This window comes from Stenella coeruleoalba (genome assembly GCF_951394435.1).
Source record: "Stenella coeruleoalba genome assembly, chromosome: 11".
NCBI classification, from domain to species: domain Eukaryota; kingdom Metazoa; phylum Chordata; class Mammalia; order Artiodactyla; family Delphinidae; genus Stenella; species Stenella coeruleoalba.
In genome coordinates this window covers 73,047,156-73,073,741 of record NC_137157.1, presented here as the reverse complement: position 1 = coordinate 73,073,741, position 26,586 = coordinate 73,047,156, and the positions used below count along the sequence as shown (strand labels likewise).

General features: G+C 35.8%; 1 protein-coding gene and 1 pseudogene across 3 annotated transcripts in view; one reads left to right on the top strand and one right to left on the bottom strand.

The window, feature by feature from the left end:
- LOC307193824 (uncharacterized protein) overlaps positions 1 to 26,586 on the top strand; it is a 168,437-nt gene that overhangs the window by 122,855 nt on the left and 18,996 nt on the right. The window contains exon 6 of one of the 2 annotated variants that reach the window (XM_079936386.1): positions 90 to 2,927. The exons of the other annotated variant lie outside the window; for it this stretch is intronic. Within the exon in view, the coding sequence (XP_079792512.1) occupies positions 90 to 132 (43 nt within the window). The 3' untranslated portion in view covers positions 133 to 2,927. Of the gene's footprint in view, positions 1 to 89; positions 2,928 to 26,586 lie in introns of those variants that run through there. 2 annotated transcript variants of the gene reach the window in all.
- On the bottom strand, positions 14,200 to 25,884 carry LOC307194410 (casein kinase II subunit beta-like; annotated as a pseudogene). Its single transcript has 2 exons — positions 25,733 to 25,884; positions 14,200 to 14,890 (listed from the first exon to the last, which is right to left on the bottom strand). The product of its transcript is annotated as a casein kinase II subunit beta-like (transcript).

Genomic DNA, 26,586 nt, shown 5'->3' with positions numbered 1-26,586 from the left:
CTAATTTTATTTTGTTTTTTATTCTTTGATATTGTACTGCTCCTTATTTTCTTTCTTCCTTTTTTTTTTTTTTTGACTGTTCCATGAAGCTTCCAGAGAACCCCAGAGCCCAGGGAATATCAATCGGAGTGAGGCCTCCCGGAAGTCCTCATCTCAGCACCAAGACCCAGCTCTATCCAAGTGCCTACAAACTCCAGTGTTGGATGACTCATGACAAACAACCTGTAAGACAGGAATACAAAAGCAGCCCCCCAAAAAAACAGAACAAAAAAATATGTTGTTGAAGGAGCAAGGTAAAAACCTACAAGACCAAATAAATGAAGATGAAATAGGCAACCTGCCTGAAAAGAATTCAGAGTAATGATAGTAAAGGTGATCCAAAATCCAGGAAACAGAAGGGAGAAAATACAAGAAACATATAATGAGGACCTAGAAGAACTAAAGAGCAAACAAACACTGATGATCAACACAGTTACTGAAATTACAAATACTCTAGAAGGAATCAATAACAGAATAACCGAGGCAGAAGATGGAAAAGTGAGCTGGAAGATAAAATGGTGGAAATAACTGCCACAGAGCAGGATAAAGAAAAAAGAATGAAAAGAATTGAGGACAGTCTCAGAGACCTCTGGGACAACATTAAACAGACCGAATTATATGGGTCCCAGAAGAAGAAGAGAGAAAAGGAAAGGGTCTGAGAAACACTTTGAAGAAATTATAGTCGAAACTTCCCTAACATGGGAAAGGAAATAGTCAATTAAATCGAGGAAGCAGAGAGTACCATACAGGATAAAACCAAAGAGAAACACAGCAAGACATATATTAATCAAACTATCAAAACTTAAATACAAAGAAAAAATATTAAAAGCAGCAAGGGAAAAGCAACAAATTTTCAGCAGAAAGAAAGAAATTTTTCAACAGAAACAACAAATTTTTCAGCACAAACTCTGCAAACCAGGAGGAAGTGGCAGGACATATTTAAATTGATGAAAGGGGAAAACCTACAACCAAGATTACTCTATGCAGCAAGGATCTCATTCAGATTCTATGGAGAAATAAAAATCTTTACAGATAAGCAAAAGTTAATAGAATTCAGCAACACCAAACCAGCTTTACAACAAATGCTAAAGGAACTTCTCTAGGCAGGAAACACTAGAAAAAGTAAAGACCCACAAAAACAAAAACAAAACAATTAAGAAAAGGGTAATAGGAACATACATATTGACAATAACAAATAAATGGATTACATGCTCCAACCTAAAGACGTATACTGGCTGAAGGGTTACAAAAACAAGGCCTGTACATATGCTATCTACAAGAGACCCACCTCAGACCTAGGGAAACATACAGACTGAAAGTGAGGGGATGGAAAAAGATATTCCATGCAAATGGAATTCAAAAGAAAGCTGGAGTAGCAATTCTCATATCACACAAAATAGACTTTAAAATAAAGACTATTACAAGAGACAAAGAAGGACACTACATAATGATCAAGGGATCAATCCAATACATAAGGCACATACTAACAGCCATAAAACAGGAAATTGACAGTAACACAAAAATAGTTGGGGACTTTAACACCCCACTTTCACCAATGAACAGGTCATCCAAAATGAAAATAAATAAGGAAACACAAGCTTTAAAGGACACATTAGACAAGATAGACTTAGTTGATATTTATTGGACATTCCATCCCAAAACAACAGAACACACTTTCTTCTCAAGTGCTCATGGAACATTCTCCAGAATAGACCATATCATGAGTGACAACTCAAATGTTGCTAAATTTAAGAGAATTGAAATCATATCAAGTAGTTTTTCCTACCACAACCCTATAAGACAATATATCAATTACAGTAGAAAAACTGTAAAAAATACAAGCACATGGAGGCTAAACAATACGCTACTAAATAACCAAGGGATCACTGAAGATATCAAAGAGGAAATCAAAATATACCTAGAAACAAATGACAATGAAAACACGATGACCCAAAACCTATGGGATGCAGCAAAAGCAGTTCTATGAGGAAAGTTTATAGCAATAGAGTCCTACCTCAGGAAACAAGAAAAATCTCAAGTAAACAACCTAACCTTACATGTAAAGCAATTAGAGAAAGAAGAACACACACAAAAAGTCCCAAAGTTAGCAGAAAGAAAGAAATCATAGAGATCAGATCAGAAATAAATGAAAAAGAAATGAAGGAAACAATAGCAAAGATCAATAAAACTAAAAGCTTGTTGTTTGAGAAGATAAACAAATTGATAAACCATTAGCCAGACTCATCAAGGAAAAAGGAAGAGGACCCAAATCAATAGAAATGAAAAAGAAGAAGTAACAAATGACACTGCAGAAATACAAAGGATCATGAGAGATTACTACAAGCAACGATACACCAATAAAATGGACAACCTGGAAGAAGTGGACAAATTCTTAAAAAAAGCACAACCTTCTGAGACTGAACCAGGAAGAAATAGAAAATATAAACAGACAAATCACAAGCACTGAAATTGAAACTGTGATTTAAAATCTTCCAACAAGCAAAATCTCAGTACCAGATGGCTGCAGAGATGAATTCTACCAAATAATTAGAGAAGAGTTAACACCTATCCTTCTCAAACTCTTCCAAAATATAGCAGAGGGAATAACACTCCCAAACTGATTCTATGAGGCCACCATCACCCTGATACCAAAACCAGACAAAGATGTTACAAAAAAAGAAAACTACAGGCCAATATCACTGATGAACATAGATGCAAAAATCTTCAACAAAATACTAGCAAACAGAATCCAACGGCATATTAAAAGTATCATACACCATGATCCCATGGGATTTATCCCAGGAATTCAAGGATTCTTCAATATACGCAAATCAATCAATGTGATAAACCATGTTACTAAATTGAGTGATAAAAACCACATGATCATCTCAGTAGATGCAGACAAAGGTTTTGACAAAATTCAACACCTATTTATGATAAAAAATCTCCATAGGGCTTTCCTGGTGGCGCAGTGATTGGGAGTCTGCCTGCCGATGCAGGGGACACGGGTTCGTGCCCCGGTCCGGGAAGATCCCACATGCCACAGAGCGGCTGGGCCCGTGAGCCATGGCCGCTGAGCCTGCCTGTCCGGAGGCTGTGCTCTGCAACGGGAGAGGCCACAGCAGTGAGAGGCCCACGTACAGCAAAAAAAAAAAAAAAAAAAAAAAAAATCTCCATAAAGTGGGCATAGAGGGAACCTACCTCAAAATAATAAAGGCCAAATATGAAAAACCCACAGCCAACATCATTCTCAATGGTGAAAAACTGAAACCATTTCCACTAAGATCAGGAACAAGACAAGGTTGCCCACTCTCACCACTATTATTCAACATAGTTTTAGAAGTTTTAGCCACAGCAATCAGAGAAAAAAAAAGAAATAAAAGGAATCCAAATTGGAAAAGAAGTAAAACTGTCACTGTTTGCAGATGACATGATACTATGCACAGAGAATCCTAAAGATGCTACCAGAAAACTACTAGAGCTAATCAATGAATTTGGTAGAGTAGTAGGATATAAAATAAATGCACAGAAATCTCTTGCATTCCTATACACTAATGATGAAAAATCGAGAGATAAATTAAGGAAACACTCCCATTTACCACTGCAACAAAAAGAATAAAATACCTAGGAATAAAGCTACCTAAGGAGACAAAGGACCTGTATGCAGAAAACTATAAGACACTGATGAAAGAAAGATGATACAAACAGATGGAGAGATATACCATGTTCTTGGATTGGAAGAATCAACATTGTGAAAATGACTATACTATCCAAAGCAATCTACAGATTCAATGCAATCCCTATGAAACTACCAGTGGCATTCTTCACAGAACTAGAACAAAAAATTCACAATTTGTATGGAAACACAAAAGACCCCGAATAGCAAAAGCAATCTTGAGAAAGATAAATGGAGCTGGAGGAATCAGGCTTCCTGACTTCAGACTATACTACAAAGCTGCAGTAATGAAGACAGTATGGTACTGGCACAAAAACAGAAATATAGATCAATGGAACAAGATAGAAAGCCCTGAGACAAACCCACGCACCTATGATCACCTTATCTTTGATAAAGGAGGCAAGAATATGCAATGGAGAAAAGAGAGCCTCTTCAATAAGTGGTGCTGGGAAAACTGGACAGCTACATGTAAAAGAATGAAATTAGAACACTCCCAAACACCATACACAAAAATAAACTCTAAATGGATTAAAGACATAAATGTAAGGCCAGGCACTATAAAACTCTTAAAGGAAAACATAGGAAGAACACTATATGACATAAATCACAGCAAGATCCTTTTTGACCCACCTCCTAGAGAAATGGAAATAAAAACAAAACTAAACAAATGGGACCTAATGAAACTTCAAACTTTTGAACAGCAAAGGAAACCATAAACAAGATGAAAAGACAACCCTCAGAATGGGAGAAAATATATGCCAATGAAGCAACTGACAAAGGATTAATCTCCAAAATATACAAGCAACTCATGTAGCTGAATATCAAAAAAACAACTGAATCCAAAAATGGGCAGAAGACCTAAACAAACATTTCTCCAAAGAAGTTATACAGATTGCCAACAAACACATGAAAGGATGCTCAACATCACTAATCATCAGAGAAATGCAAGTCAAAACTACAGTGAGGTATCACCCCACCCTGGTCAGAATGGCCATTGTCAAAATATCTACAAACATAAATGCTGGAGAGGGTGTGGAGAAAAGGGAACCCTCTTGCACTGTTGGTGGGAATGTGAATTGATACAGCCACTATGGAGAACACTGTGGAGGTTCCTTAAAAAGCTAAAAATAGAACTCATATGACCCAGCAATCCCACTACTGGGCATATACCCTGAGAAAACCATAATTCAAAAAGAGTCATGTACCACAATGTTCATTGCAGCACTATTTACAATAGCCAGGACGTGGAAGCAACCTAAGTGTCCATAGACAGATGAATGGATAAAAAAGATGTGGCACATATTTACAATGGAATATTACTCAGCCATAAAAAGAAACAAAATAGGGTTATTTGTAGTGAGGTGGATGGACCTAGAGTCTGTCATACAGAGCGAAGTAAGTCAGAAAGAGAAAAACAAGGACCATATGCTAACACATATATATGGAATCTAAAAAAAAAAAAGGTTCTGATGAACCTAGGGGCAGACCAGGAATCAAGACACAGACGTAGAGTATGGTCTTGAGGACATGGTGTGGGGGAATGGTAAACTGGGACGAAGTGAGAGAGTAGCACTGACATATATACACTACCAAATGTAAAATAGCTAGCTAGTGTGAAGCAGCTGCATGGCACAGGCAGATCAGCTTGGTGCTTTGCGACCACCTAGAGAAGTGGAATAAGGAGGTTGGGAGGGAGACGCAAGAGGGGATATATGTATGTATATAGCTGATTCCCTTTGTTATACAGCAGAAACTAACACAACACTGTAAACAATTATACTCTAGTAAAGATGTTAAAAAAGACAAACATTAAAAAAAAGTAAATTCAAAAACTGCCTTTAAGGTAGGGATTAACATATACACACTACTATATATAAAATGGATAATCAACAAGGACCTACTGTATTGCACAGGGAACTCTACTCAATATTCTCTAATAAGCTATATGGGAAAAGAATATGAAAAATAGTAGATATGTGTATATGTATAACTGAATCACTTTGCTGTATACCTGAAACTAAACTGACACAATATTGTAAATCAACTATACTCCAAAAAAAAAAAAAAGAAAAAACTACCTTTATGCCTAACTGTTGCAATGATTTGTATAATTAGTTCAGTAAGATAATTTTGTTTCTTCCTCTTTAGAAGCTTAGTCATTAGATCCAAAGTCACATTTTTTTCACTCTCTTCTCAAATGAGGAAGGTTTCATTTACAGTTTTTTCATGTTACCCTGTGTCTCACATTTGACCTAAATATTACCCTTACATTTTACCAGTTGGATTCTTTCAATCTGTCTTCTTCTGTAAGTAATGCTGATTTTTCAGTCATGGTTCAGTCAGGAGATAAACCATGCGGTACGTGGAATGGGTGCAGTTTATCAAAAGAATTCATACCTAGTAACAGGTGAATGGAGTAAAGAATGCAGTAATACCTAATAGAGAAAGCAGCCACTACTCTTAGGGGTGATATCAGTGCAAAAGTTCCTCCCTCACTCCCACCCCCAAAACACCACTCCCCACCTCAAACTGAGGCTCAGAACCCCCTGGTGGCGCATGGCTGTAGCCCAGCAGATAGTGAAGTTCACTGAAGTTCCACAGGAGGATGCCAGCAAGCAGAGAACTGCCTCCTATATGTAGAGGAAACTCATGGGGAGCTACATTTGGGGTAGGTGGAGTGGGTCCTGAACTCACAGGGAAGTGGCTGGAACACCCATTGGGATGTTGCTTAACTGAGGTCCACAGTACTTGCTGGGAAACTGCCTGCAGGATGCACTAAGGCTCACTCCAACTTTATTATTTAAAAATTTCTGATTACAAATGCAATATGAGGTCAATATTGGAAAAATGTGGAATCAGAATAGGATAAAATAGGGAAAACCACAGCTCTCAAAAGCATTTAAAAGCAACTTTTACAGAGTATATATATCCTACATGTACATTGTATAGATTGTACAAAAATTGTATTTTAGAGGATGGTAACACGATATGTGTTTATATTCAATAATGTAACTCTTTCCATTTTTTTCTGTTTAATAAGGTAATCTTGGCTATGTTCACCTACTTGATTTTTAATATAAATATTATATTCTACTTGTCAGTTTTCATACATACCAACACGCAAACAGAACTGGATTTTGAAATGTCTGGCACTTTTTGGTCATTTAACATTAAAGGAAATACTTTTGATGGACTTTGTTTTTTTACACACTCCTTATATATTACTTTAATAGCATTAGAATAATATACTTTGTGAAATAAAAAATTACTAATTCCTAGTTTTGAAATTCTGTTTCCATATTTTCATTTTGTAGAACTATGATGAACAGTTCTATGCATAAAGGTGATCTGAACTGTTTTTAAGATTCTTCAATATAGTGTCTATAAAGTTGAACTGAGAGGCAAAAGTCATGCATTATCAAAGCTCATAGAAAATTGCTGTCTTGTGTATCATTTAAAAATATTTTCCATTTTAACCATCAGTATGTGTGAGTATACCACAGACTATCTCTGAGAGTATGCTTTAGCATTGTTTTCTTTTTTGTTGTTTCAAAACATCATGTAAGTATAATTTTTCAGACTTTGAGTAGAAAAGATATTGCAGTTGTGTGTGTGTGTGTGTGTGTTTTCTGTGCTTGTGAGAGCAAGAGAGACAGAGACAAAGACAGAGAGATACTAAGGATTGTAAAGGTGGCACAACTCTATCTCATTTTCAGTTTTTAGCTATATAAAGAATCAAAGTACTAATTATATTCTGAAAAATCAAAATTATGCCCTAAATGATACAAATTATAATTCATAAACTTAATATAATTTATTACTTTTATTGTTCTCAATTCACTCAGATAATGCACATATAATTATAGGGCTACTATGCAAGGTTCTTTTCAGAACAGCAAGGACTAGATGATTTCATAGCAACTAATTGTAATGCAATAATTCAGGAAGTTTTCTGAAAGCACAAATTTGAGTATGTTAAAATAGTTTCAAATTTTATTTTCCTTGGACAAAAGCTTCTTTTACAGTGCAAATGTATTTTAATTATAAATCTACACTTAAAAATCATATTAAAGGGAAACTATTTTTACTGATACATGCCAGGGGGTAAATAATATTAATGCTAAATGCATACCTTTTAAGAAAAGAATAAAATGGACTATGTTAAACAAAGTTCCAAAGCTCTCCAATTGTCCTTTGGATGAAAGTTGAATCACATTTTCTTTACTATAGAATCAAATCTGAACATTTCAAGAGGTAAACAGTGATTCTTTGATGCCTTACTTCAAAGCATTCAGAGGAAATTAATCAAATTAATCCATCCTTCTTTCCACTGGTAACAAAAATTATTCACTGCTTTGGACTCAGGGCATTTCACAAGACCCTAATGAGTATTGGGAAGGAAAAAAAAAGTATTAAATGGTGGCATTAAGAAGGAGACTGTAAAGCACTGAATATTCTTTTTTTTAATGCCAGATTGGAAATGTAATTGAGTGAAGCAGGCCCCGGGTGGTTGGAAGCATTGCAAAGTGCATGGCCCGCCTAAAGGTGGCAGCTGCTACCCAGCAACCATGGATCATTGCCACATTGGAATTCAGAACCAGGTTTGGCAGATATTCCAGTGTTTGTGGAAAAGAAAGAAATTCATATTTTAATGTGAGCTCTCTAAATTTTTGAGTGTTGATGTTAACAAAAAAAAGTCCTTGTGAGCTGAATCAAATAAGTCAGGAAGTTCCTCCTTGTTAAATGAAAAAGCATTATGTACTTGACCTTGGTCTTGCCCCTCCCCAATTTTAATCAAAGTTCTTAAAAGCATTTAGAAAATATTTAAGTGACAATTATTTCTTATGTCAATTTTTCCTTGAGGAGCATCAAGAGAAAAATGTATTTCCTTCCAAAAGCCATTGGTTGAAGACCAAGCAACTCTAATCATTTGGCTAATATGATTGTTTATATATTTCCCAATAATCAAATAATTGTTCTCAGTTGATAAAGGGGAAGAGTATTTAAAAGGTTATTTTTAAATTACAGCAATACAGGTATTTTTTGAAACAAAGGGATATTGCTTTCAATACATTTTTTGCCTAAAATAGATGGTCTCTTTCCATATCTCTTCCAAATCTCTGAACGAATTCTCACGTTTTTTCAAAATTGTTGCTGTAAGCATGGTTAAATTATATCACGTCTATAGCCAGACTCTCATATTCTGAATCCAGTTCTGATGTTGCTAGCTACTTCACCTTGTGTGTCTTACCCAAATCTCTTGAGTCCCAGGTTCCTCATCTAGAAAATAATGGTCATTTTGGGATCAACTTCAGAGGCTCACTATGAGGATTTTGTAAGGAAATCTTTAAAGCTATCAGTGATAGAAAGTGTTCCATACATCTTAGTTATCATTATGTCCTTTGAAGTCATTCTTTTTTCCTGGTTTACATGGAAATACTGCTGCAGATGTCAGAAGACACATTTTTCTCCCACCTGAAACATTGCACATTTGTAGCAACCATCTTCATAGAGGAAAACAGAATTCTTATTCACTGCTGCATATATTTAATGTATTTTTGAGATCACTCTACCCCGTTTCTGGTCTTTATAAAGTTATCATAAAATTATAAGTGTCTTTGACAATTATCTAGTTACTAGACACAAAAGTATCAATACATGGGAACTCAGAGAGACTGAGTGATTTGCCTGGGATAAATAAATAAGAAGGTGGCAGAACTGGGACTAAAATTGTGTTTCTTTGTTTTGCTTTCATTATATATTTCTATCTAAATATATTTAAGTTGAAATTATAAATATTAAAAAAATTTGAATGCCTTAATTCATAGACTTTCTCCATTAAATTGGAAAGAAAAGGCTACATTAACAAGAGAAAACCATTATTTTTATAGGGAAATTTTGTCAATTAAGCTGCAGTATGCCAAACATCTGTGTACCTGTCAACCAATTCTACATGATTGACATAGTTTGCATTCATATACAGATATTCCTGCATTTTGAGATCTAGTTTTACACATTGACATTTTAATATAAATGATCAATAGAAAATCATATTCCATGGGCATCATGAATGAGTCAACAAATTTATTTGGCTTACTCTAAATAAATATTTCTTAAATGTCACATTTGCACAGCATTAAAAGTTTTAAGCAAATACTCGTGAAGCATGCCCCGTGACACTGATGATTGAATATATTATCTTGTCTCTTTCTAATGAAGAAAACAGTGTAGTTGCCAACTTTATATGAACTAAGGGAAGTTCTCTGACCACATGAGATGTCATTTCAAAATAGATTTCCTTTGGAAGGATGATATTACGCTAAAATAATATGAGATTTATTTTTATTGCCCACTAAAGAACTAAGAAAAATACAATGCCATGGAAATTGTTATTTTAATGCTGTATTCAAAAGAATAAAAGTTAAATATAGAACTTTGAATTGCTTTTCTTCTCTCCTCACTGGTAGTATATGTTCGTATTCTGGAGATGGGGAAATTCAACTTCACACAACACATCCAGCTAATGAGATTGCAGAAACATTGTGCTCTCCATCATTTCCTTATCAGTGACAGTCCATTAAAAGCTCTAACCCCATGAAGTGAATTTCAGTTTTAAACTTCTGCATTTTGAAAACGGTCTTCCCAAGACCATTAATAGATAAGATGGATGCCACATTTGTTGACAGTTCAAGATACTTTTACCCTACTAGAACTGTTTTGAAACCAACAACAGACCTATTATCTTCTTTTGCACAGAAATTTTATAGTGCTATTTTAGTGAATTGCAAAACTCTGAAGGAAATTTTACTTTCATTTACCTGTGTTTTTGTTTCCTTACACAATGCAGTAAAATATGTACAATGTGTGTTTCTAGTCTACATGTGAATTGCATCCTTTCAGAAAAATTGAATAGGTCTACTAAAAACAATTTTCCTTTCAAGTGTGGCATGTTTTGTCCTTCTGAGAACAGATGTTTTTTTCCTGGATTTATTCCTGGATTCTTAATAGTTTTTGTTACAATAAGTCAGTCATGATCACAATTGAATGTCAGGATTGTAAAATAATCAAAACAGCCTTTCCAAACTTAGTGTGGAGAAACTGAACAAATGCAGGCACAAAGATATGACTTCACCTCCTGACAAAGAAGGAGGAGGAGATTCCTGCCCAGACTGATGTCCCAAAGAAACAACCATGATTGTGAGGCATGGCATCCAGGGGGAGTTAAAGTCTTACTATTTTAGGTAATTTTTAAAATTGAAAATGTGTACAAGTTTCCTTCCATGAATGTAGTTAGAACATGTCAAAAAAGAACGGAATTCAACTCTCTGAATTCAGTCTCAGAGGTTTCAGAAAATAGTAGGGATAGTCACCTGAAGCAATTAGGCTTTTGAGAAGAATGCATATGGGCCACTGCTCTAGCTGTCCCTGAATGGGGACTGGAGACAAGGGCACAAATCTAGGTTTCTGGAGCTGTCCAATCAATAACTAGTGCCTTTGAAATATAAAATTCAGGAAACAATCAATGTATACTTAGGATTATTTGGTGATACAAAAAGTGCAGAAATAAATATGCCTGGAGATGGAGATAAAGCTACTGATCTACAGTGCACAGAAAACTGGATACACTGAGTAGAGTGACAAATACATGGTGTGCTGAAGAGAAGAGCTGTGTTGTCCTGTCAGGTACTGAGATTAAAATCTGTTTACAAAAAAAAAATAAATAAATAAGAAAAAAAATCTGTTTACAACATTCAGCAAAAGAGGGTTGGCTCCCTTTGGAAATTTATTTGTACTTCAAAGGATGCTAAATAGAAACAGGATCGAAGATATGTTTGAAAGAAATATGCTGTATTTGAAGTGAAATCATCTCCCATCTTTAGTGAAAATAGCTCCATAATATCCCAGAAGCCAGGAGCACGATAGAGAGATTGTTTGGGTGGAATTACCAAATACACTTACTTACATTAAATTAATATCAGTAATAGTCAATACACTTTGATCATTTTCTATGTATAGTAGTATACTTTATGTGGCTTATGTTATTTAATCTCTTCAATTAATCTATGAGGAGTCACTCAATGTTTGTCAACGTCACAGATTAATAAATTGAGTTTAATACAGATTAGGTATGTTTTCTCAAGATTATGAAACTAGAAAGCATCAGAATAAGAGTTTTCAAACCCTTATTTAACAAGGCAGTATATACTTCCTAATGCATATGATTAAGAAACAAGTTATCTCATACTTTATGTATATGTTATTTGATACTAAGAGACTCAGTCAATCCTTCTGAGGGTACAGGTAACGGTAAACACTTTTTCTTTCCACCCAAAAGCTTCAGATAAAATGTTTTTAAGTGAATTGACTGTAAATAAAATTTTAATTTTATCTTAACAATATGCTAGAAAGATAGTTTTAAAAGTTTTTCATAACTCAAGATGATTTATATAATTTATATAATGTTCACATTAATTAAAACATGGTAACTGGGGTACACGTATGGATAATTAGAGTAAGTTGGTAAGCTAAATATTCTGTTTAACGTAGATTATAAATTTGAGTAGACAAGAAAAATATGTTGCAATATCCATTTGAGCAACAGCAGCTTCTTATTACAAACACCATGCTTAATATAACTATCCCTAGATATAAGTGAAAAATATCGATTATCACAGTTTTGCTTTTTGCTTTTTTTAGTAAACAAAAGAGATATTAAGTTTCAGAATGATGAGCTCAACTTTCTTATTCCATGTGTCATTAGGATGTGGTATATAAATATTCTCCAACTTTGCTCTATATCTTCACAACAAAGTGCAATGATAAACTAATGCTTTGCAATCTGAAAATTACATTTGTCACTTTTTTCCTCTAAGGGTGTCAGATTGAAAAACCTTTCTCATTTATGATCTGTGCTTCAATTACAGTTGAATTCAAGACTACATGAAAGAACTTGGTGCTGACAGTATTCAGTTTTCACATGGAAATGGTTTTCCAAGACACCATAGTTTTCTGCTCCTTGTCCTTACTCGTCTGTCTACTTGCCTCTTAGATTAAATATTTTCAACAAATATGCCTATTTGAAAGGGTCTTGTTTGAATTTTAATGTTATTATTTTGCTGCCTCATTTATACCTTATACTTAAATAAATTGCTTCTCCCCACTGCTGTAGCTTGTTACAAAGTCTCCATTGTGGATTACAAAAATGTTTCATAATATCTGACCCTGAGGTGGCTAACATGATTCCAACACAGTATCTACAGGATAAATCCAAGCACCTCAAGGATAGATAGGTGTAGAAAGATCAAATTAACAAAAACTAACACTTATAATATGAAAAAAAAAACTAGAACAACATGCAGTGCTTAACAAAATAATATACTGAGAAGAATATGAATATTACAATGTCTATATTTGTTGTCACTCACATAGAAGTATGGTGTTATCATTAGTCATTGAATTAGCCTAACTAGATTTTGATGGCTAAGAACACTCTCCAAATAGGCATCTTGATTTTTTCCACTGAGATGGGATTGGAATTTCAGTTCTCCAACTAAGAGATGTTTTATATCAACCCAACTTGACATAATTAGCCAATTCTCAATTTAATGTGTCATCCAATCTCTCCCCACTGATGTTCATAAATTTTGTATACACTCTGATTTCATTGGATTATTCATTATTTTTGACTTGACTCTCTATTCCAAGGGCAAAATAAAAGGTTTTATAGTACATTATAGTAGTTGCTAGATCATATACTTAAATTTTAGCTTCTTTTCACATTTATAATCATAAATCTATTAAATTAATTTCCAGAACATTTTGAAATATAGGTGGATTGAGATACACATTCTTGTCATGTTTAGATACGTCTGTTGGTACTTATGCTTTCTTTGAATTTTATTAAACATTGAATTTATTTTACCAAGTATAAAAATATATTCTCTCTTAAGATTTAATTGCTATTTACTAGTGATATTTGAGATTTGCTTTTTTTAAAATAATGCGAGTCAGTCTGTGGTTTGACACAGCAAAGTCCATTTCAACTTATAGCCCAGAACTATTTAAATAATATGAGAATTAGTTGATTTTAGGTATATGAAAATTTCCTTTCTAAAGACCTGTGATTTTTGTACCTTTCAACATGGTAGTTCTTGCAGATCTTTTTAAAAATTTCTTCATTATTATGGTACTATTCAGTATTCTTCTCATACATTAATCAATGATGCTAATGTATCTTAATATAAATAATGAATTTTATTTAGTAATTAAATAAATTACCATAGAATTATTTTCAAAATACCTTATGATTTTACAACATTTATATTAGGAGTCATCAAGCTCTAAAATATTTTTCCTGAAGAGATCTGGCAAGATTTTATATAAATTTTGAGTAAATGCTTACTTTTGCCTTTTTTCTACTTTATTTCATATTCACACCACAATAATGACTCTTCTAATTTAAAATATAAACCATAGAGATTTCCTTAAAGGTGGCAGGGGAGGACTGGAACTGTCAAAGACAGAGTGACAGGTGGGGTTGGTAATAAGTGAACGGTCTTGACAGACTCAAAGTTGCTGGCAGCTTGGAACTGCACCTGGTAGGACAGTGGATGGATCTTGCAACTGTACACTTTGGACATAAACTGGTTAGTGGGCTGCTTGGGCCGGCATTCAGCATGCACCATGAAGAGCAATGTGAGGGAAACTGGTACCCAAGTAGGGGCCTTCTGTGTGGTGCTGCCTCGATGGTGTCTTAGGTGTGGAATTGTCCATGCACTTGGGGCAGTAGAGCTTCACCAGGGCCTCACCTGGGGTGTCAGAAAGGCTATTGGAAAGCATTGGCTTGTTCTCACAGTGCACGTGGGGCAGTAGCCGAATTCTCCCTGCTGGTACTTTTCCAACATCTGGGTGGTGCCATGGTTTGTGAGGATATAGGTGGTCCGGGTGAACCCATACAGCATCTTGGCTGACTGCTTAATCAGGGTTCTCTGGTTGGGGTTGTCTTCCAGCTCTTCATCAGGCTCCAGGTCCAAGATCATGTCTAGAGCTTGTCTACAGTGAGACACCTGCTCATTGAGTTGACTGAGATTAAATTTGCCCTGGATGGAGTCTTCATCCACTTCACAGAAGAATTCATAGTCATGGAGCCCACAGAACCAGTATAAATAACACTTCCTGATGTTTAAATCATTTTTTAAAATTTGTCATTTATTTTTCCTTACTGATTTCCTGATGCTTCTTTGTCTCTGTAATTTTGCTTTCTTGAGTGATCATAAAAGTCTTTGAAAGTTAGGGGTCTTTTTTTTCTTTTGTTTTGCAAAGCATGTCATGATTAAAATGTGTTTCTACTTATTTTAATGAATTAATAAATAAAAATATAATGGGAATGATATTTTTAATTTCTATGTACTTTTAAGTGTTTATTGAACATAGTATCGGTAAAGACTAGTAACCACATCAAAAGAGTTCAGCTCAATGGATTGATTTCACATGTCAGAAGATACCTGCTTAGTCAGACTCAGATCAAAAACAGAATACCAATAACCTAGCACATTCTCATCTCAGTAAAAATTGTTCCACTTAACTGCTCTCATGACTTCTAAAACCAGAGATTCGTCCTGTCTTTTTTTGTACTTAGTATTGATAAATTATGCATTATGCACATTATAGACGATCAATTCCCATTGTGTGAGTATTCCACAATTTTTACGGCTTCTCCTATGAGTGGATATTTATGTGGGTAGCACCCAGTTTGGGCTTACAAATAATGCTATAATGAATATTCTAGTGCATGCCTTTCAGTGAACTTATGAATGCACTCCTGTTGGGTTTAGGTATATATATAGGAGTGGAGCTGATTATCTTTGGAACTGTGTATCTTCAGCTTTTGTAAATACTGCAGTTTTTCAAACTGTCCTTATGCTTGAGGGTTTTTTTTCTATTGATACCATTTTTTTTTAGTACATCTCTATTGGAGTATAATTGCTTCACAATACCATATTAGTTTCTGTTGCACAACAAAGCAAATCAGCCGTATGCATACACATGTCCCCATATCCCCTCCCTCTTAAGCCTCCCTCCCATCCTCCCTATCCCACCCTTCTAGGTCACCTCAAAGCACCGAGCTGATCTCCCTGTGCTATGCTGCTTCTTCCCACCAGCCAACTATTTTACATTCGGGAGTGTATATACATCAATGCTACTCTCACTTTGCCCCAGCTTCCCCCTCCCACCCCATGTCATCAAGTCCATTTTCTATGTCTACCTCTTTATTCCTGCCCTGCAACTAGGTTCATCAGTACCATTTTTTTTAGATTCCATATATATGCATTAACATATGGTGACATACTTCACTCTGTATGACAGACTCTAGGTCCACCCACCTCACTACAAATAACTCAGTTTAGTTCCTTTTTATGGCTGAGTAATATTCCATTGTATATATGTGCCACATCTTCTTTATCCATTCCTCTGTCGATGGACACTTAGGTTGGTTCCATGTCCTGGTTATTGTAAATAGTGCTGCAATGAACATTGGGGTGCATGTCTCTTTTTGAATTATGGTTCTCTCAGAGTATATGCCCAGTAGTGGGGTTGCTAGGTCATATGGTAGTTCTTTTTTTAGTTCTTTAAGGACCCTCCATATTGTTTTCCATAGTGGTTGGATCAATTTACATTCCCACCAACAGTGCAGGAGGGCTCCCTTTTCACCACACCCTTTCCAGCATTTATTGTTTCTAGATTTTTTGATAATGGCCATTCTGACTGGCGTGAGGTGATACCTCATTGTAGTTTTGATTTGCATTTCTCTAATAATTAGTGATGTTGAGCATCTTTTCATGTGCCTTTTGGCCAACTGTATGTCTTCCTTGGTGAAATGTCTATTTAGGTCTTCTGCCCACTTTTTAACTGAATTGTTTGTTTGTTTGATATTGAGCTGCATGAGCTATTTGTATATTTTGGAGATTAATCCTTTGTTGTTTTATTTGCAAATATTTTCTCCCATTCAGAGGGTTGTCTTTTTGTCTTGTTTATGGTTTCCTTTGTTGTGCAAAAGCTTTTAAGTTTAATTAAGTCCCATTTGTTTATTTTTGTTTTTATTTCTGTTACACTAGGAGGTGGGTCAAAAAAGTTCTTCCTGTGGTTTATGTCAGAGTGTTTTTCCTATGTTTTCCTCCAAAAGTTTTATAGTGTCTGGTCTTACATTTAAGTCATTAATCTATTTGGAGTTTATTTTTGTGTATGGTGTTAGGTAGTGTTCTAATTTCATTCTTTTACATGTAGTTCTCCAGTTTTCCCAGCACCACTTTTTGAAGAGGGTGTCTTTTCTCCATTGTATGTTCTTGCCTCCTTTGTCATAAAACAGGTGTCCATATGTGCATGGATTTATCTCTGGTCATTCTGTCCTGTACCATTGATCTATATTTGTTTTTGTTCCAGTACCTTGCTGTCTTGATTACTGTAGCTTTGTGGTATAGTTTGAAGTCGGGGAGGCTAATTCCTCCAACTCCATTTTTTTTTTCTCAAGATTGCTTTGGCTATTCAGGATCTTTTGTGTTTCCATATGAATTGTAAGATTTTTTGTTCCATTTCTGTGAAGAATGCCATTGGTAGTTTGATAGGGATTACACTGAATCTGTAGATTGCTTTAGGCTATATAGTCATTTTCACAATATTGATTCTTCCAATCCAAGAACATGGTATATTTCTCCATCTGTTTTTTGTCATCTTTGGTTTCTTTCATCAGTGTTTTATAGTTTTCTGAGTACAAGTCTTTTGCCTCCTTAGGCAGGTTTATTCCTAGGTATTTTATTCTTTTTGCTGCAATGGTAAATGGGAGTGTTTCCTTAATTTCTCTTTCTGATTTTTTGTTGGTGGTGTGTAGGAATGCCAGAGATTTCTGTGCATTAATTTTGTATCCTGCAACTTTATCAAACTCATTGATTAGTTCTAGTAGTTTCCTGGTGGTATCTTTAGGATTTTCTATGTATAGCATCATGTCATCAGCAAATAGTGATGGTTTGAATCCTTATTTTTCCAATTTGTATTCCTTTTATTTCTTTTTTTTCTCTGATTGCCATGGCTAAGACTTGCAAAACTATGTTGAATAAGAGTGGCGAGAGTGGACATCCTTCTCTTGTTCTTGATCCTAGTGGAAATGCTTTCAGTTTTTCACCATTGAGTATGATGCTTGCTGTGGGTTTGTCATATATGGACTTTATTATGTTGAGGTAGGTTCCCTCTATGCCCACTTTCCTGAGGGTTTTTATAATAAATTGGTGTTGAATTTTGTCAGTAGTTTTTTCTGCATCTACTGAGATGATCATATTGTTTTTATTCCTTAAATTGTTAATGTGGTGTATCACATTGATTGATTTGCATATATTGAAGAATCCTTGCATCCCTGGGATAAATTCCACTTGATCATGGTGTGTGATCCTTTTAATGTGCTGTTGGATTCTGTTTGCTAGTGTTTTGTTCAGGATTTTTACATCTCTGTTCATCAGTGATATTGGCCTGTAGTTTTCATTTTTTGTGATACCTTTTTCTGGTTTTGGTATCAGGGTGTTGGTGGCTTTGTATAATGAATTTGGGAGTGTTTCTCCCTCAGCAATTTTTTAGAAGAGTTTGAGAAGGATTGGTGTTTGCTCTTCTCTAAATGTGCTCTTCTCTAAATGTTTGATAGAATTCGCGTGAGAAGCCATCTTGTCCTGGACATTTTTTTGTTGGAAGATTTTTAATTATGGTTTCAATTTCATTACTTGTGATAGGTCTGTTCATATTTTCTAATTCTTCCTGGTTCAGTCTTGGAAAATTGTCCCTTTCAAAGAATTTGTCCATTTCTTCATGGTTGTCCATTTTATTGGCATATGGTTGTTTGTAGTAGTCTCTTATAATCCTTTGTATTTCTGCAGTGTCTGTTGTGATTTCTCCTTTTTCATTTCTAATTTTATTGATTTGTGTCCTCTCCTTCTTTTTCTTGATGATTCTGTCTAAGGGTTTATCGATTTTGTTTATCTTCTCAAAGAACCAGCTTTTAGTTTTATTGATCTTTGCTATTGTTTTCTTCATTTCTATTTCATTTATTTCTGCTCTGATCTTTATGATTTCTTTCCTTCCTCTGACTTTGGGTTTTCTTTCTTTAGTTGTCTTAAAAGTAACATTAGATTGTTTATGTGAGATTTTTCTTGTTTCTTGAGGTGAGATTGAATTGCTGTAAACTTCCCTCTTAGAACTGCTTTTGCTGTGATGCGTAGGTTTTGGGTCATTGTGTTTTCATTGTCATTTGTTTCTATGTATTTTTTATTTCTTCTTTGATTTCTTCAGTGATCTCTTGGTTATTTAGGAGCGCACTGTTTAACTTCCATGTTTTTTTGTGTTTTTTACAGGTTTTTTCCTGTAATTGATTTCCAATCTCATAGTGTTGTGGTCAGAAAAAATGCTTAATAGGTTTCAATTTTCTTAAATTTACCGAGGCTTGATTTGTGACCCAAGATGTGAGCTATCCTGGAGAATGTTCCATGAGTACTTGAGAATAAAGTGTATTCCATCACTCTTGGGTAGAATGTTCTATAAATATCAATTAGATCTATGTGGTCTATTATGTCATTTAAAGTTTGTGTTTCCTTATTAATTTTCTGTCTGGATAATCTGTCCATTGGTGTAAGTGAGGTGTTAAAGTCCCCTACTATTCTTTTGTTACTGTCAATTTTTCCTTTCATGGTTGTTAGCATTTGCCTTATGTATTGAAGTGCTCCTATGTTGGGTGCATAAACATTTATAATTGTTATATCTTCTTTTTGGACTGATCCTTTGATTATTATGTAATGTCCCTCCTTATCTCTTGTAAAAGTCTTTATTTTAAAGTCTATTTTATCTGATACAAGTATTGCTACTCCAGCTTTCTTTTGATTTCCATTTGCATGGAATATATATTTCCATCCCTTCACTTTCAGTCTGTATGTGTCTCTAGGACTGAATTAGGTCTCTTGTAGACAGCATATATATGGGTCTTTTTTTGTATCCATTCAGCCAGTCTGTGTCATTTGGTTGCGGCATTTAGTTTATTTACTTTCAAGGTTATTATCGATATGTATGTTCCTATTACCATTTTCTTAATTGTTTTCGGTTTGTTTTTGTGGGTCTTTTTCTTCTCTTTGTGTTTCCTGCTTAGGGAAGTTTCTTTAGCATTTGTTGTAAACTGTTTTCATGGTGCTGAATTCTCTTAGCTTTGGTTTGTCTGAAAAGTTTTTGACTTTTCCATCAAACCTGAATTAAATCCTTGCTGGGTACAGTAATCTTGGTTGTACGTTTTTTTCTTTCATCACTTTAAGTATATCCTGCCACTCCCTTCTAGCTTGCAGGGTTTCCACTGAAAAATCAGCTGATACCCTTATGGGAATTTCTTTGTATATTATTTTTTTGTTTTTCTCTTGCTGTTTTTAATATTTTTCTTTGCATTTAATTTTTGTTAATTTGATGAATATGTGTACTGGTGTATTTTTCCTAGGTTTTATCCTGTATTGGGACTCTCTGTGCTTCCCGGATTTGGGTGACTCTTTCTTTTCCCATGTTAAGGAAGTTTTCCACTATAATCTCTTCAAATATTTTCTCAGACCATTTGTTTTTCTCTTCTTCTGGGACGCCTATAATTTGAATGTTGGTGCATTTAGTATTGTCCCAGTGGCCTCTGAGATTGTCTTCAATTCTTTTCATTCTTTTTTTCTTTATTTTTCTCCTCAGCAGTTATTTCCACCATTTTGCCTTCCAGCTCACTTATTCGTTCTTCTGCTTCCGCTATTCTTTTACTGATTCCTTCTAGTGTATTTTTCATTTCAGTTATTGTGTTGTTCATCTCTGTTTGTTCTTTAGTTCTTCTAGGTCTTTGTTAAACACTTCTTGTATTTTCTCAATCCGTGCTTCCATTCTATTTCTGAGATTCTGAATCATCTTTGCTATCATTACTCTGAATTCTTTTTCAGGTAGATTGCCTATTTCCTTTTCATTTACTTGGTCTTGTAGGTTTTTACCTTGCTCCTTCAACTGTGACATATTTTTTTGCCAACTCATTTTTTTTTTTTTTAATGAGTAGGTTGTGTTCCTGTTTTACTGGTTGTTTGGCCCAAGGCTTCCAACACTAGAGTTTGTAGACTATTGAGTAGAGATGGTCTTTGTGCTGAGATGAGGACCTCTGGGAGACCTCACTCTGAAGAATATTCCCTGGAGTCTGAGGTTCTCTGTTAGTCCAGTGGTTCAGACTCGGAGCTCCCATTGCAAGAGCTTCCGCCCGACCCCGAGGTCATGAATCAAGATCCCACAAGCCATGTGGGGCAGCAAAAAAAAAAGAGAAAAAAAAAGAAGAGTAACAAAGTAAAAATAAAATTAGACTAGGAAACTAACAGACTTATTAGAAAGAATGTAAAAATAAAAATATATATGAATCAACAACTGGAGTGTACATCAGTACCCTATAGTAAAAAAGAGGAAGAGGGAAAAGGAAAAAAAAAAGGTGAGGGAGGGAAGGCCTTGACTGTGGAGAGCGAGACCTAAGCAAGGGTGAGGTTTGGGTGGTGTTGGGGCCGATGCTCAGGACCCACAAGGCTGGAAAATGTCCTGAGGGCTGTGGGGGATGGGTCTTATACTCAAGGAACAGTAGGAACCCAGGCGTGCCACCCACCCCTGGTCTCAGAGGGTAGGGGACCTCACCTGGGAACCCAGCAGGGGCAGAGCAAATGCCCTCCTCTCCTCTCCTGCTCCTCTGGTCTGGGGTCTGGGAGGGTCCCTCCTGCCTGCCTCTCTGATCTCCCAGGCCTCTCTCCTATGTCCCCAGGACCAATATGGTAGGGGGAAAAGGGGGCCTTGGAGGGCAGGGGACCAGCCTGGGAGCTCAGCAGGCTCCCTGTGCCCAAGTGAGTAGGGTAATCACCCTCTGCTCCTCTCCTGATCCTCGTGGATGGCCCCTCCTTTCTGCCACTCCTGATCTCCCCAGCCTCCCTCCTATGTCCCCAGGACCCAGGCAGCCTGGATGGGGCTTTGAGGGGAGGGGGAATTGGCTTGGGAACTCAGCATGCTCCCCAGCCCAAGGGACGCCTATGCTGTCTGGGCTCCACTTCTCCCCCATTGGTCTGCCTACACCCTACTCGTTCACTCTGAGGTTCCTCCTGTCTCCTTGGGGGTCAGAGTCCCCTACCAGTGGCTGACAGACACCCTAGTTGTGGGGAGAAGCTAACTCTGTGTGTTCCCACACTGCCATCTTGACTCCTCCCCTGTGCTTGAGTTTTGAGGTACATAATTTACTTTGATATTTATAAGAAATCTAAAAACTCAGCTTTTATTTTCCTATTTACACAAACTTTCAGAAATGTGTGTTTTAACTTCAAAATATTTTATCACATTTTGTTATAATTACTAGTTTTATAACATTGTGGTAAGAAAATGTGATGTAAACCCTTATAATTTATCTGTTTTCAAGTGTGTTGCAATTTATTTTAAAATGTCCAAAGTATGTTGGAAAAATAGGAGACAGAAAGTGGATAGAGTGAGAACATAGTTACATAGAAAGAACAGTCTACAGTTTAGTAGTTAAATGACCTCAATTTCCTTTTTCTATTACCTTCTTGTTATGTTGAAATTTTTTCCTTTTTCATACTATCATTGATTTCTTATTAACTTCTTTTTTACCTTCTTATCATTTTTTTCTAACACTCAATGGTTTCAGACTAATCATATCCCTAATTTAGACTGGTATATTTGTAAATGTCAATTGACATTTCTTTCATTCTTCATCACTTTTTAAATAGTTTTTGTATATAATTTTTTTTAACATTTTTATCAAACATTTGGGTAATTTGTTTCTCTCTGTGTACATGTAGTTATTGCATCTTTAAAACTCAGACTTTATACTTTGCTTTTGATTCAGGAATTTAACCAAAAAAAGGATTATTGCTGTGACATTTATAATCATATTAATGTTTCTTGTTGTCTTAGGGCCTCTAATGTGGCTGTAATTTTTAGATTTTGTTTTTTACTTTCTTAGCAGTATTTTTTAATCTCACCTAAACCCATTTTTGCCTCATTATTCCTTTCTCATTCCAGCCTGTTCTTCCCATCTAATTAGTTATTGCTGTTTTATAGACATTATGTATTTTTATGTGATTATGACAACAAAAGTTTTCCTGAAATTCCTCCTAGGTTATTGAGTGTTTTTTTGACACATATGTACTGGGCTCCTATTTTCCAAAAATGATTCTAGGTCTTGGGGACTGATCAACTAGCAAGAAAAACTTGAGTCCTTACACTTGAGGAACTTGAATTCTGACAGGGGCAAGGGGGCAATCAATAAAATATTTGGAAAATAAAAGAATAAACATAGTAGATAAAAATTCGTGTTATGAAAAAAATCTAACAGACCAAGAGTTTTCATAGTACATTGGGGCAGTTGATGTGGAGTGGTCAGGTGTGGCCTCTGTGAGGAATGAAATTGAAGGAGTAAGCCAGGCGATTATGTGGGGAAAGCCATTTCCAGACAAAGAAATATTCTGTGCAAAAGACTTAAGTCAGGTCTAGTATAAAATACATCTTCTCACCATTGGAAAAATATTACTTTCATGTACATTTGCATCTTTACACTGTCAAAGTGTCATTATTTAGTTTAATACAGTCTTTGCTCCAATTATCACAAACAAATGTAGAAATGCATTATCTCTTCTTTGGATGAACTTAATCTGGATACTTTATCACAATATTTTAAGGTATATCATGAACTACAATTTGTTAATATAAAACTTAAAGAGTCAGTTAAAAAATATGAAGTTGATTTTTTATCATTAATTTAGAACAATTTTACATGCTTCCAATTAATTTAGAGATTACCAAAAAAGGGGCATTTAAAAAGCATTTGATCTTCAGAAAACCTTTACTAAGTAATTATAAGCTCTTAAGATCACTTTCCTTTAGGGCTTCCCTGGTGGCACAGTGGTTGAGAGTCCGCCTGCCGATGCAGGGAACACGGGTTCGTGCCACAGTCCGGGAAGATCCCACATGCCGTGGAGTGGCTAGGCCCGTGAGCCATGGCCACTGAGCCTGCGTGTCCAAAGCCTGTGCTCCACAACGGGAGAAGCTGCAAAAGTGAGAGGCCTGTGTACCGCCCAAAAAAAAAAAAAAAAATCACTCTCCTTTGAAAAGGAAAGCATGTGTTCTTTTGTGTAATCCATCTTAAACTTTAAAGTTTTTCATTCTGGGCAAAAGAAGTTTGCTCAACATTTTCCAAAGTAAATATTTCTAGATGCACAGTAAGTTAGCAAAAGACGAGAATTTGAGCTATGTAAATTTTGAAAATTTTAGTGGATTATGTTTGTCACTAATTTCTAGTACTGAATCCTCTCACTAGATCTTTTTAGAACTGTATTTAGTTTTTTGCTGTTGTTGTTTCTTTCTTTTTTTTTTTTTTTTTGCATATTGCCTTTATTATGCAGAAAATGTTTTGCTCATTGTCTTTGGCTATTTTTTTCAGAAGAAAAATATTGCCATTGTATGTTTAACAATACAAGAGGCAATTACATATGCTCAAAATAAACACATTCTATTGGGCAGAACAGTGAAATTTCCATTGCAGTTAAAATCTGTTGTCCTCAACTATGAATTTATTATTTTGTCCCTAACAGCTTAACTATAAGTATGATAGCTGTCACAAAAGGGACCTGAAAACTACTCTGAAGAAACAAGGAATGCAATTGAAAGTATGCTTTTTATTTCACTAAATAAGACGAATTGAGTTTATTAATTCTAGTGTGTCAAATCTTCTATATTCTGTAAGAGACACAAAAAAATAAGTTTCTGGATCTTAGCAAACAAAATTTTATTATGATCAAGTAATGGTGATTTAACAGTCCAACTGAGTTTTGTTTCCATACTTAAATTCATCTGTAGCATATAAACACAACATAGGACTACACTTGTGTTGCAGATGATGGGTGGGGTTATTTTTTCGATGAACAACAGGACATATATTCCTTTTCATATTTTAAAGTGAAGTTAATAAGATATTTTTTTCTTTCTTGACCTATGAGACTGTCATTTTGTACCTAGATCAAATCCTGAGTAAAACTGGTAGACATAAAAAAAATAGTGTATATTTTAAGAAAAGGCTTTGGTTTACATGGAAGGTGGTGACAGGGATATCCATGAGGTTATGAGGCCAAGGTGTGATATTGGCTGTCAGGAATATCTGTGGCCACGACATGGTTCTTATAGAGTGAGAATCCTGAGGAGAAGGGACTTGAGATTATTTGGGTAAGATAGTGTTCACTGGGAAGGTCTGAACTCCCAGCCCATTAGGTAGCTATGCTGTCTGAGACCCTGGTGTGAAGGTGCTCTGCTAGCTGACCACAGGTTGGGGTACTGATGCAGTCCTGTTGTGCTCAGGAGTAACATGATAGTATGTACACACATGCTGAGGCTGGGCTAAGTTCATGGGATCAGATCATGGACAACTTGCAAATGAATTGTCAGAATAGGTTGGAGAATTTTTCCAATGAGTGTATGGGCTAAGTATGAGCTTGTCCAAGTGGGGAGGAGTCCTAGGCACAGCTTTGAGGACAGGGACAGGGATGTGTGAACTGTGGTTCCTCAGCATAGAGCATTTTTCACAGCCATGGGTGGAGAAAAGTGAGACAGGACCTCCAAACTGAGGATGGGGGTTGACAGAAGGTAGAAGGAACTGAGTCCAGGGATAAGCTACTTCCATTAGTAATACCCAGGTTGCTGTTTGTCTCTGGGTTCTTCCATCTTATCTTTGTGGTCCCTGCTTCTTTTTGCGTCACAGCAAGCCCTTGAAAATCAGTTTTATTTAGTTTTAAGAGCTGTAATCTCTTTCTGGTAAGCCTTGACAGATATGCATCGAGTCTTGAGAATGCCGTGGCTGGTAGTCATCCCCTGTAGACCCTCAACTCATACTATATGAATTTAGAGCTTTTATTTATGTAAGGAGTTCAATATGCACATATGAATTGGACTGACCCCCCAGGCACCCACTCTCTGTTCACACACTTCCAGAAGTGGTTGCTCTCCATCACAAAATCCAAGATAAAACAACACATGGTGTTCGGGTCCAGGCCAGACATACTCAATTTCAGCACTGGGAACATCCTCCTGCTGTTATTGGTGACCATCACCTGGTTGGTGAGCTCTCTGAAGTGCAGCCATATCTAACTTTTCTTGGTTGACACTGGGGTCACCCTTCTCCCTGCCAGCCTGTAGCTCTCACTTCAAGGAGCTCAGCTGGTGGTCCACTCTATTGCAGGCTATTCTACAAGTTCCGGACGCCAAGGGAGATTGTCCTCTTGCTGACCCTTCTTCATGGCCCTCCAACCCAGACTTACTTACTACCCAAGAGCCATATTTAACTCCTTTCAACAGCCACTCTTCCAAGAAAAGGAGCAGCAAAGGTCCACAGTTCCCAGGCAGAGACCTGTGAGGAGAAGACTTGAAGGTAGGGGAGGGGCAGAGGGGTGAAGATAGAGGGTATTCCCCTTGAACTCCTGCAAGGCATGACTAAAGTAGCTCTTTGTGGCATTGGATTTGCTTTAAACAATTAAAAATCAGACTATTGACTAACACACAAATATTTATAAAATATACAAATAAAACTATTGATATCTTTGAAGCCCATTTTTAAACAAAAGGAACATTTTTAAATGTGCCAGGATATAAATTATGGGTACCTCAGGATTATTATAACTTTTCTATAACATTTTATTAGATCTTTATTGTGTTTTTAAAAATGTTGGCCACCGATATTTGAAATTTGATAGGTATTTATAAAGTTTCCTCAAAGGATTCTTATGACAGCTAAAATTTTTGCCTATTTAGAC